Genomic DNA, 13,353 nt, shown 5'->3' on the forward strand with positions numbered 1-13,353 from the left:
CAAGATTCCCTGTGCCGGCATTGGCCACACAGCCCCTAAGCATGATGGAACCTCCACCAAATTTTACTGTGGGTAGCAAGTGTTTTTCTTGGAATGCTGTGTTTTTTGGCCGCCATGCATAACGCCTTTTTGTATGACCAAACAACTCAATCTTGGTTTCATCAGTCCACAGGACCTTCTTCCAAAAAGAAATTGGCTTCTCCAAATGTGCTTTTGCATACCTCAGCCGACTCTGTTTGTGGAGTGTTTACAGAAACGGCTTCTTTCGCATCACTCTCCCATACAGCTTCTCCTTGTGCAAAGTGCGTTGTATAGTTGACCGATGCACAGTGACACCATCTGCAGCAAGTTGATGCTGCAGCTCTCTGGAGGTGGTCTGAGGATTGTCCTTGACTGATCTCACCATTCTTCTTCTCTGCCTTTCTGATGTTTTTCTTGGCCTGCCACTTCTGGCCTTAACAAGAACTGTACCTGTGTTCTTCCACTTTCTTACTATGTCCCTCACAGTGGAAATTGACAGGTTAAATCTCTGAGACAGCTTTTTGCATCCTTCTCCTGAACAACTATGTTGAATAATCTTTGTTTTCAGATCATTAGACAGTTGTTTTGAGGAGCCCATGATGCAACTCTTCAGAGGAGATTCAAACAGGAGAACAACTTGCAAGTGGCCACTTTAAGTAGCTTTTCTCATGATTGCATACACCTGGCTATGAAGTTCAAAGCTCAATGAGGTTAGAAAACCAAAAAAAGTGCTTTAGTAAGTCAGTAAAAAGTAGGTAGGAGTATTTAAAACAAGAAAATGATAAGGGTGCTCATACTTATGCACCTGTCAAATTTTGTTTGAATGCAGATTGCACATTTTCTGTTAGTACAATAAACCTCATTTCAAGGCAGAAACATTACTGTGTCCAACAGTTATTAGATATATGAAACTGAAATAGCTGTTGCAAAAAAAACTATTTTTATAAAACATTAAGCTTAAGATTAATAGGGGTGCCCAAACTTTTTCATATAACTGTACTTAGTGCCTATTATTTTAGAAAGTAGCAAGATGGGGGGAATATGGGATCAGGTTTCTGTTTTTTGCAAGGATTCCTTTTTTTATATAGTTCCATTTTTTTTCTGTCTGAGTTAGTGATACACAGTAAAGTAATATTTTGCATTATTATTGGATGAGCCGTCATTATGGATACATGTTCCTTCACTTATTGTATATGGCTTAGTCCTGTTTATAAATATATGAACCCTCCACTTACATAATCGTGGTGCCTATGGTCACTTTTTAGTAGAGTTGGTGTGACACTGCCCATCAGCCAGATGAGTAATCTCTGCCCGCGGCATTTGAGCCATGAGAACCTGACGGTATTGGCAGCTCTTTTTTTGATCAGCCGGCCTGGTACGACATCACATATGCGTCATCCCACAACGACGACATTGAACCAGACCGGTTAATAAAAAAGAAACGAGCTGCAGACTCCGTCAAGTAAGTGCAGGTTCTCTCGGCTCGTGTCCAGCGGCCAGAGATTACGGACCTCAATCAATTTGCACCAATTCTACACGGAAGTTTTTCTGATTGTTCCCAATAGCTGTCAGCAGAGCTATAAGTGCAATCCTGGAACAGTTGTAACTCTGGATCTATACTAATATTAAAAAAGGGCCTCAACTCTTTATGCAGAGTACCGAATATACTGTATATTGCTTTTATTCAATTAGTGGCCTTCGGCTCAATCTTGAGCCATTGTGACTTGATGAATGAACGATATGTGGGAAGATTGATCTTGTGCAAGTCTAGATAGGTTCACCAGGGTCTTCTCCACCGCTATCTCGATAGTACCAAGCCACTGGGTTGCTGATCTTCCTCTTCGCCTTGTTCCTTCTACATGATGTCCTTCTCCAGTGATTGCTCTCTTCGTATGATGTGTCCAAAGTAGGAAAGTCATAGGTTGGTGATCCTTGCCTCCAGTGACAAGTCTGGCTTGATTTGTTCCAAAATTGATTGGCTTGTCCTTCTTGCCATCCATGGTATTGATAACGTCAGCAGAGTATATACTGTTATTTTTATACTGTATTTATCGTTTATAAATGCTTGATTGCAGCATAAGTAGTAAAGTGATGGAACTCATTACCTTTAGAAGATCTTTGTACAACTCTGGATACAACATTGCTACTTCCGATTTGACATCTTTATCGAGCACCAGAGAGAAGACCGGGAACATCGTGTAGATAGTGGAATATCTGCAGAAGCAACACATAGGAAGCTGAGCGATTCATGTAATAGCAGCAGAACAGATTGGTCATTAAATGCTGGAGATTCCTATTGCAAAAAGTAGGAAAAAGCTACAAAATCCCTGGTTCAACACTGATGTGATAAAGCATTACACCTGCATGTAAAATTGTATAGTTCTTCCATTGTAGAATAAACCATTGATTGAAAAAAAAAAAAACAACTCTTTTCTAAACTAAGCCTTTTCTGACTCACGACTCCGGCTTTTCCTGATAGAAATCCCACAGCACAATAACCATACAAGCTTGGGAGGGTTTGGCCATCACCCATTCTTCATCCTGATTACATCATAAAAGACCCAAGGGGCCAAAAATTTCAAAGGGCTGCGCTCTTGAATCAAGTGGGCAGGGTGGAGTGGCCTCCCGGAGAACCACGATACTGTACAAGGCCGGTCAGGAAGGGCGGAATAAAGAGAAATGAAAATAGCAAGCCATTAATCCTTTTATGGCCTTCAAACTTCTCAAGATACTGACAATTTAAAAAAAATAGTGCTATTTACATAGAAATATATCCTTATTGGTCCACGCACTTCCCTGGGACGATGCTGGGACTAGTTGTACTCACTGATTTCTCACCAAACTAATATTCCTGAGCCCTTATCTGTCTGTGGCTTTCTGCAACCAGAGCGGTCTCGGAATTAATTCAACCTGAAGTTACATAATGTTACATGATGACGGCACAGAAAAACGAGAGCAAAATGTGATAGTAGGGCGTGGAGTGGAGTCAGCATGGCCAGTTGGCACTTTCTCTCTAAATCATTTTCGAAAGATTATGAACTTTCTTATATTTTGCCTTCTGAAACTGAATTCTGCAGTCCCCTGCTCCCGAAGAAAGAAGTGAGGGCGCCTGCCCCAATAACTGTGTTACATTTTATGGCACAGTCGTCTACCTACCCGATGATGAGAAATCCTTGGTAGAGGGGAACAGAGGCAAAGTAAAACACTGAGGAGAAGACGGCCTGCAAAGACAAAGATCCGTAGTTAGTTCAGCCATCTAAGGAGGTCCCAGTCCAAAACTCCGCACAACCGGACATCATGTACAGTAATACAGACACGGCGATATATTCTACTGACGGACACAGGCCGCGCACCGGACTCGCTGCCCATCGTTTCACCATCAGTCACGTTTTAGCATTTTTTTTCTCATCGGCATACATCTAATACTTTTTTATTTTCTCCATGTTTAGTGCACCTCGTGGATTACGCCAACGGGCACATTTATCACTGCATTTTTACCAGTTTTGTGGCATTAATAGCATTTTGGCTAAACACCTTTACACCTTTACTTTGTATCTCCCCCACCTCATTGTAGATTGTAAGCTCTCACGAGCAGGGTCATCTTATTTCGCTTTAATTATTGTATTGTTAACGTTGTTACTTATGACTGTTGTGTTTGAAACTGTTAAGCTGTAGAGCGCTGCGGAATATGTTGGCGCTATATAAATAAAGATTATTATTATTTATTATTAAACACCAAATTTATAATGCGGCTACAACAATTTCAACCATATTGTGATCTGTGTGTCATCGTTTTGTCCGATTCGTATTTCCATGTCACAACCGATTTAATATATCAACACTTTAACCCGTTTTGCGCCTCCTGGGTGATTTTCTGTTTTGGCTTTTTTTTGGGTTTTGATCTCCCCTTCTTTCAAGAGCCATAACTTTTTTTTATTTTACCATCTACATAGCCGTATCAGGGCTTGTTTTTTGCGGGACGAGTTGTACTTTTGACTGAGACCATTCATTTTATCATTTGATGCGTTGGAAGGAAGGAAAACAATACCAAGTGCATTGAAAGTGCAAAAAAAATAGCAGTTTCACAATTTTTTTTTTTTTTTTTTACCATGTTCACAATACAATAAAATTAACCAGGCATTATGATTCTCCAGGTCTTTAGCATTAGGCTATGTGCACACGTTCAGGATTTCTCGCAGAAAATTCCTGAGAATTTTGGACATTTTCTGCAAGAAATCCGCAAGAAAACCACATGCGTTTTTGCCACGGTTTTGACGCGTTTTTTTCCGGACACTTCCCAATGCATTTTGGAGTGGGAAATCCACAAAAAAAAACGGAAAATTAATGAACATGCTGCGTTTTTTACCGCGATGCGTTTTTTTCGCGGAAAAAAACGCATCATGTGCACAAAACATGCAGAATTCATTGTAAATGATGGGATGCTTATTGTATGCGGTTTTTTTGCGGTTTTATAGCGTTTTTATCGGGAAAAAACGCAAAAAAAACGCAACGTGTGCACACAGCCTAACGCAGATACCAAACATGTATAGTTTATTTTTATTTAGATGGTAAAAATAAAATTGTATATTTGTAAAGTTAAAAAAAACAAAAACATTTTGCTTGTGTCACCATTTTCCGAGACCAAAACGCTGTCAATTTTCAGCCTCTAGTGCCATGTGAGAACTTTTTTTTTGCGCCCTGAGCTGACATTTTCACTACTACTATTTTGGGGTAGATACGTTGTTTTGATCCCCCTTTTGTTGCATTGTACTGCAATGTTGAGGAGACCAAAAAAATGTAATTCTGGCATTTTGATTTTTTTCTTGTTGCGCCGTTTACTGTACGGACTAATTTATTTCATATTTTGATAAATCGGGCGTTTCTGAATGCAGCAATACCAAATGTGCATTTTTTATGGTTTTATTTTTAATGGGGCAAAAGTGGGGTGATTTGAACTTTTGTGGCTTTTTAAATTTCGTTCATTTTTTTTTAAACTTTCTTTTACTTTTGACTGTATTTGTCCTTTAACTCCTTAATGACTGCCGAGACGCCTTTTAACGGCAGCAGTTAAGGGTATGCTTTTTAACGGTGCTGAGAAATAAAGTTATAGCGCCCCGCAGTGTCGGAAAATCTTTGGGTAGCTGAGACCCCGGCGAACATGATATGGGTCGGTGAATAATGGCAATCGCAAAAAAAAAAAAGTCAGATTTCTCATTCTCTGATATGATCTAGCATACCAGAGGAGAGAGAAATGGGGTCCCCCAAGCTCCCCTGGGTAGCTCCAGTATTCCTGGACCCTCCGGCTCTGTCTCCTGGCCCTCAGTGTCTTCTTCCTGTAAGAAAATGGTGGGTGCATATGCAGTGCACGCGCCGAGATCTGCCGGCTGGTATTCGGCAACAATACATTTTTCCTATTGGTTCATTTTGATCACTGTGATAGACCCTATCACAGTGATCAAAATAAAAAAAAATAGTAAATCAAACCCTCCTTTAGTTAGGTAAAAATAATACAATTATTTTTTTTTTTTTTTTTTTTTTCATTCTTTGCAGTTAGGGTTAGGGTTGGGGCTAGGGTTGGGGCTAGAGCTAGGGTTAGGGTTGGGCTACGGTTAGGATTGGGGGCTAGGGTGGTGTTGGGGTTACAGTTGTGGTGTTGGGGTTACAGTTGTGGTGTTGGGGTTACAGTTGTGGTGTTAAGGTTACAGTTGTGGTGTTGGGGTTACAGTTGTGGTGTTGGGGTTACAGTTGTGGTGTTGGAGTTACAGTTGTGGTGTTGGGGTTACAGTTGTGGTGTTGGGGTTACAGTTGGGATGTTGGGGTTAGTGTGGTGTTGGAGTTGGGTTTAGAGTTGTGGTTAGGGTTGGGACTAGGGTTAGAGTTAGGATTAGTGTCAGGGGTAGGGCTGTGTTAGGGTTGGAGGTAGAATTGGGGGTGGTAAAGAGACATTGGTCAGAATTGTAAAAATTGGCCAGGTCATTAAGGGCAAAATTGGCTCTGTCGCTAGGGGGTTAAGGGACATGAAGCTGCAATCATCCACACTGCTATGCATAGTAAAAATCATGCTGTCCTATAAGCACTAGATAAATGCTGACAGAAATTGAGTGTGGCATTTAACAGGTTAACAGTAGTGATGAGAGAGCGTGCTCTGATAAGGTGTCAACATGTGCTAATAGAGTATTTTCAGCGTGCTCGAATACCATGTTCGAGTCCCCATGGCTGCATGTTTCGCAGCTGATTAAATCAGTCATCATCTGCCAGGAACCCGCATCAAAGTCAGGGACACGACATATGTAGATGATCCATATGGGAAGCTCAGAGGAGACTAACGCATGCTGTAGTTTTTTTCATATGGACACAGCCCTTTTGAGATACATTGGTCTGAATGCTGTCTGATTTTTACTCACATACAATACGCTCGTCTGAGCCTTATACATATAAGATGAAAATTAGGTAAAACAGATGAAAACAATAAAAACTCACGGACACTATGATAATCTTGATAATCATGAGAAAGAGTGAAGAATTGAGGCACAATGGGGCCAATCCATCATTGATTTTGCGCCTTTAATTAACTAGTGTTCTGTATTTTTCAGTTTTCATTTTCACCATATTCATCCTTTCATTTGCACTTTTCTAAAGTCACATTTTTACATGTTTGTCCCTTTTTTTTAGCTTCCCACTTTGGATGGAGTTTCAACTTTTCACAATGTTTTCGCCTAATTCATCATTTGTGACTTTTTGAAAAGTTACAAATTTTTGTGCTCCAGTCCCCTCTTGGAGTGATTTTTGGTACAAAAGAATTTTTTTTGCATTTTTTTTTTTTTATATTTTATGAAATGTCTGACACTTTTACACTAAATTTTTTTTCCAAAAAAAGGTTAAATAAAAAAAAAAGGATTTTTTTTTACTTTCAGCAAAATTCATGAACTTTGTATGTCATCTTAAAAAGTTAGGTGCAAAAAAAAAAGTACCTAAAGGTAAAAAAGAAGTATTTAATATAGTATTTAATGATAATTAGTGTGGATGCATCATTAAGGAGTTGGGGGATAATAATAATAATAATCTTTATTTTTATATAGCGCTAACATATTCCGCAGCGCTTTACATCACATTATCATCACTGTCCCCGATTGGGCTCACAATCTAGAATTCCTATCAGTATGTCTTTGGATTTGTAGAACTGGGGCAAAGATGGGGATGTGAAGTACGGTAGTTTGTTTTGTTACTTTATGGAAAGGTTATAAAATGTGCTCCCCTTTCATAGCTTTTCCAAAGGTGATCCCTCCCCTAGAGACCCGGGATACTACATGGACCGAGCCTGTGATATATACATTATCAGCAGGGCACATTCTACAGATCAGTCCGAGTTTATCTGAGGTCAATGTGAATGAGGAAGCAGAACAATGGCCGCGGACTGTTTTACACTCTCCGGAGAGGAAGTATAGGGTGAAAGTGTAAGGTGTATGAACAATCCGTGTAGCTGGTGCTCTACTTCACGGCATTGTTGTACAGACCGCATTCACTCTTGCCGAGTCCAGCACCCGATTGTGTCGATAAGACTGACGAGAGAATGGTTATTGTAAAGGGTTTTGCTCACTGAAAGTGAAGAGTGACATTACCGACCGTGCGCCCACATCTAAATGGTGATCAATATGGGCAGCAACTTTCTAATATTCTGTATCTCAGGACGCCGGCATATTACCAATTCCAGAGCCCTGTTTGACAAATCTGCCTCATTATGCATCACGATGGTAAAGCCACGTTGGGTATTTGGTGACTTTTTTACCTCAGTATTTGTAAGTCAAAACCAGGAGTCAATCCAGCACTCAATGTCTGTTCTGGAGTGAGGATAAATCACACCCTCAACAGAAACTACACACCCCTCATCAAACACAGGGGGCAAGGAGTCTCTGAAATATGTTACTGTCAGACAATCCTCTACCCTCCCCCCCCCCCCAAAAAAAAAAAAAGAAAAAGAGGTTGCATACTTTCTGAAATGCTATTGATTTTTTAGAGCATAGAAAGATCAAAATTAAATATTTTAAGCTTTAATATTAAAATATACAGCGCTTACAATAAAAGATATAGCAAGGTAAAAATAAAATGACACACAAATATGCAAAACAGTTATAAAAGTAAAAAGGAAGAAATAACGGAAAAACCTAAATGTTTCCATCTACAGTTTTCTTCTGTTTCCTTGAGGGAAGGAGAAATGAATTATGGGTCACAATCAGCAGGCACTGATCCCCGCATGTGAACATGTTTCTATTTTGTCACCCATCTTTTATATGCCTGGTCCTGGGCTCATATTTCCAAGACGGCCTGAACTGGACTATTTAAAAATGGCTTTTTGTGACTGGACAGTGGGCTAATTTAGAGGCCAGGGGCTTGCATTTCAAATATTCTGTGTCTCTAGTCACCCCCTCCATACAGAACATAAAATGTAAGTACAGGAAATATCCAGCTTGGTTATAATCACCATCTGCCCACACTTTAAAGCTTGGCTCACTAGACGGAGGTGTCATGATTGACACCTCTCAGTATTTTTCCAGAACCCTATGGCTCTGAGTTCCTGCAATACTGGTAAATCCAGTTTGTCCCTTTGTCCATTAAATCTATCCCTCCTGCTGTTATATATTCCCCAACAGATGCCGATGCCATTCCTGCAGTGTTGGCACTGGCTCTCCCAGGGATCGTGTTATAATGTGGCACAATTGAAAATCAATTGAGCCAGACTAAAATTTAGCTTTTACATCTTAAATGCTCTTTTGGCAAAAGGATATGCAGCCTCTGGCTTTATCATGGAGGCCTCCTGCATCCTGCACTGCATTAATGTCATGTCTTGGTGTTGGGAATAAGGTTGCCTTTTTTCCATGATGTTTTATGGTCTGAAAATCATGCTGGGGTTAGTGTCTGCATCAGACATTGCAAGACTTGGGATGGCGAAAAGTAATAATAGTAAGGACATACAAGAAAAATCATTGAACAAAACCCACTACAGTCTAAAGAGAAGTGCAAAACAATGACCTCTGACAGATACTCAATGCTTCTCTGAATATGTGAAGGACAAGGTTCAAAGCTTATGGAAAGATCAGATCTGAAGAGCACAAGCAAGGTTTCTTATTCACACCAACGCGTTTGGGCGCATTTCACAAGGTAAAAAACAAAACAAAACACTTTGCTATTTACCTTAAGAAATGCTGCAAAATACATTGGTTAAATAAAAATCTTGCTTATACTCTCCGAATCTCACCCTTTCAATGATAGCAGCCACACTCCGTGATAATCTCTGCTTTGCCAACTTTATCTGGACGAAAGTCTCCTCCAGCCACAGGGATACAGCTACACACATCAGGCTCTTACAAGTGTTGTTTCCTTATACAACCCTTACAGGTAAGAGCTACCATCACCCTCTCCCCTTCTTGTTCAGTAACAGTACTGCCGTATCTGTGCCTATTTGTCCCCAAAGTACAATGCTTGAGACTTCTTTACGTGGGCCCAGGGATGCATTTGTGTCTCTGGGAGCCACAGTGATAAGAATGGGGAGAATTGACAACAAACAGAAAGTTTAGAAAAATCCACAGTAGTTCAGTGTTGTTCACAACAGTACATTAAGAAGTCTAAGGGGCTTTAATGCTTTTCTTAGGCAGTATATGGGTATAGACAGAGAAACAATACACAACACCCTGAACACGATCACTATCGGAGGAGCCGCAAGGTCGCAGAGCAGAAATAACAGACAGCATTCAGCGCGGGGTACGTGGAGGCGATCCCGGTGTAAGAAATGCACAGATTGTAATGCGTTCACATCCAGATCAGCGCCTGTTTGTTTATTTAGGAGAACATTGTTTTAAACAAGAATTTCCTTCTATTAAACCGTATTAGTCATCGCACCACGTCCTCTGTCACCACCTTAATTGTACCGTTTCCTTCTGTTTACAAACCTGCTATTTGTGGAAGACCTCCGCTACCTCCCAGCAACAAACCGGTGCCAATTACCTTTTTTAAAAATATATCGTCGTCATTGTATACAAAATGTAATCAGTGATTAATGATAAATTGGTCAGTCTGGCAGAGACAAGATTTACATTAATAGCTGTAGTTTTTCTTTGATCAACAGTTGATACATGAACCATATCCTGTATTATACTCCAGAGCTGCACTCACTATTCTGATGGTGCAGTCACTGTGTACATACATTACATTACTTATCCTGTACTGATCCTGAGTTACATCCTGTATTATACTCCAGAGCTGCACTCACTATTCTGCTGGTGCAGTCACTGTGTGCATACATTACATTACTTATCCTGTACTGATCCTGAGTTACATCCTGTATTATAATCCAGAGCTGCACCCACTATTCTGCTGGTGCAGTCACTGTGTGCATACATTACATTACTTATCCTGTACTGATCCTGAGTTACATCCTGTATTATACTCCAGAGCTGCACTCACTATTCTGCTGGGGGAGTCACTGTGTACATACATTACATTACTTATCCTGTACTGATCCTGAGTTACATCCTGTATTATACTCCAGAGCTGCACTCACTATTCTGCTGGTGCAGTCACTGTGTACATACATTACATTACTTATCCTGTACTGATCCTGAGTTACATCCTGTATTATACTCCAGAGCTGCACTCACTATTCTGCTGGTGGAGTCACTGTGTACATACATTACATTACTTATCCTGTACTGATCCTGAGTTATATCCTCTGTTATACTCCAGAGCTGCACTCACTATTCTGCTGGTGGAGTCACTGTGTACATACATTACATTGCTTATCCTGTACTGATCCTGTGTTGCATCCTGTATTATACTCCAGAGCTGCACTCACTATTTTGCTGGTGCAGTCACTGTGTACATGCATTACTTATCCTGTACTGATCCTGAGTTACATCCTGTATTATACTCTAGAGCTGCACTCACTATTCTGCTGGTGCAGTCCCTGTGTACATACATTACATTACTTATCCTGTACTGATCCTGAGTTACATCCTGTATTAAACTCCAGAGCTGCACTCACTATTCTGCTGGTGCAGTCACTGTGTACATACATTACATTACTTATCCTGTACTGATCCTGAGTTACATCCTGTATTATACTCCAGAGCTGCACTCACTATTCTGCTGGTGGAGTCACTGTGTACATACATTACATTACTTATCCTGTACTGATCCTGAGTTATATCCTCTGTTATACTCCAGAGCTGCACTCACTATTCTGCTGGTGGAGTCACTGTGTACATACATTACATTGCTTATCCTGTACTGATCCTGTGTTGCATCCTGTATTATACTCCAGAGCTGCACTCACTATTTTGCTGGTGCAGTCACTGTGTACATGCATTACTTATCCTGTACTGATCCTGAGTTACATCCTGTATTATACTCTAGAGCTGCACTCACTATTCTGCTGGTGCAGTCCCTGTGTACATACATTACATTACTTATCCTGTACTGATCCTGAGTTACATCCTGTATTAAACTCCAGAGCTGCACTCACTATTCTGCTGGTGGAGTTATTGTGTAAATAAAGAACATTACATTATATACGGATTATAAAGCTGGTTATACACATTAGATGACTGCCTGCGCTGTGTTACAGCGATTGTCCCGCTGACAGCCATCTTTGCCGGCTTTACGATACACTCACACTTGTTCAGCCAAGCGCTCCTATGCTTTGTATGAGAAAACCGTCACTAAACATTTTCTCTGCGAGAGAGCAAAGCAATCAGCCATCTAAAATTCGACATTCCCAGTAGAATTTTCCCCTGACGATCAGCAGTCCGGAGACCAAAAAACATTAGACTGTCGGTCAAACTAGTTGACAAAGAGTCTTTAATTTCACCCAGCAATATACTTCAGAGCTGCACTCAGTTTTCTGCAGACTCCAAGGCTGAAATCTACTAACAAACACCGCTTTCAGGTATAAGATAGGCAGAGGCTTAGTATAAGATAGGTGATGGAGTGTGTGCACAGGAAATTGGAGTAGCTGCTGGTATTCAGAGACATTCTCCGGACTCCTCAGGCGGTACCGCGGGAGAATACACAATAATCAGCATCCATTGACTGTTTAGCGCTTATTCAGGGGTTACAGCTCGGTGCCATACCTGCATGGTGCTGATACAGAGACTCCGGTGGATGACAAACTGGCTGAGACCTGCAGACCTTTTGTAGCTGTTCCGTCCATGAACCATCAGCAGGCGGCCGAGGTGTTTAAACTGTGTGACGGAGAAATCTGCCGCGAGTGAAGCTTGCTTTCCCTCCTGAAAGCCAAGGCAGAGTGTGTTACGCACAGACTGTTTTCTGCCCGAGAGAAAGCGTGCGACAAACCATAGAAATAGCTGCGCTGTGAACACGGGTTACACAGAAGGCCAATCTGCCATCTAGGCTGTGCAGCGAATGCTCCTCCGGGCTGGAGAACTGCCGTCATCGGAGATCAACTCCAACTAAAAAGTAGAAAGAAACCCTAAACCGAGTAAAACACCCAGGGTATCTGCAAAGGAACATTCTCTAGTGGAAGTTTCGGCACCCTCTACCCTTAATGTGCAGGGATATGAGACATCTGGAAAGGGGCAAAGACTTTTCTGATCACTCTAATTTATAGGACTATTACGCGGACAACGTCCATATCGCATTTTTGCCACACGTCAGTCGTTCCGTTGGGGCTTTAGTCTGAAGGGCCACTGACTTTATTTAGGCAGACGGTGTGTTTTTCTGCTCTGTCTGGCCTCTCTTTCGGCTGTGGCAGCGTTCTTGAAGAGGGCAAAAAAGTGTGCACTTTGGGCGACCTGAAGAAGGCGGACATAGCCGAAACGGAAGCCTGACAGAGCACAAAGTGACTAAGTCTGCCTTGCAAAAATCAATGGCCCCATAGGAGGATCTGCAATATAACCATGGCGTTACATGTAGCATCTGTCCCATAGCGGGGCAGCAGATGGCTGTTTAGATACAAGGGTCGCCCCATTTTGTTTGCTCCCGGCCTCGGTGTTAGACTCAATAACCTGCATTGCCCTCGTTACACGTATGGTGCAGAGTCCATGTAGTAGCCCCACAACACAGGACTCTGACCTCTCTGGAGCTGGATCTTCTTCTAGTGACAGACATTGTGTTGGTGTTGCTAAGAGGTCCTCCCTAAGCTGTGATGGAGCATCTGTAACATCTGCTCAGCATCTGGTCTGTGTGACAGGTAGACAACGCTGTTCGCCCAGACTTAATCAAATCCATGTTTTACCCCCTTTATTTTTAGAATGGTTTCTCATGTTGGGACAGCTGATGAAACCGAAGAAGAACTGCACAGTAAACGTCATACGGTTGAGG

At 41.4% G+C, this 13,353-nt stretch overlaps 1 protein-coding gene across 1 annotated transcript in view; it reads right to left on the reverse strand.

Annotated features, from left to right (window-relative positions):
- ATP9A (ATPase phospholipid transporting 9A (putative)) overlaps nt 1–13,353 on the reverse strand; it is a 151,521-nt gene that overhangs the window by 9,675 nt on the left and 128,493 nt on the right. The window contains exons 23-25 of the mRNA XM_069750893.1: nt 12,144–12,299; nt 3,178–3,242; nt 2,127–2,235 (exon numbers count right to left, since the gene is read on the reverse strand). Coding sequence (XP_069606994.1) covers nt 2,127–2,235; nt 3,178–3,242; nt 12,144–12,299 — 330 coding nt within the window. The remainder of the gene's footprint in view (nt 1–2,126; nt 2,236–3,177; nt 3,243–12,143; nt 12,300–13,353) is intronic.

The sequence above is a fragment of the Ranitomeya imitator genome, chromosome 2 (genome assembly GCF_032444005.1).
Source record: "Ranitomeya imitator isolate aRanImi1 chromosome 2, aRanImi1.pri, whole genome shotgun sequence".
Classification (NCBI taxonomy): Eukaryota; Metazoa; Chordata; class Amphibia; order Anura; family Dendrobatidae; genus Ranitomeya; species Ranitomeya imitator.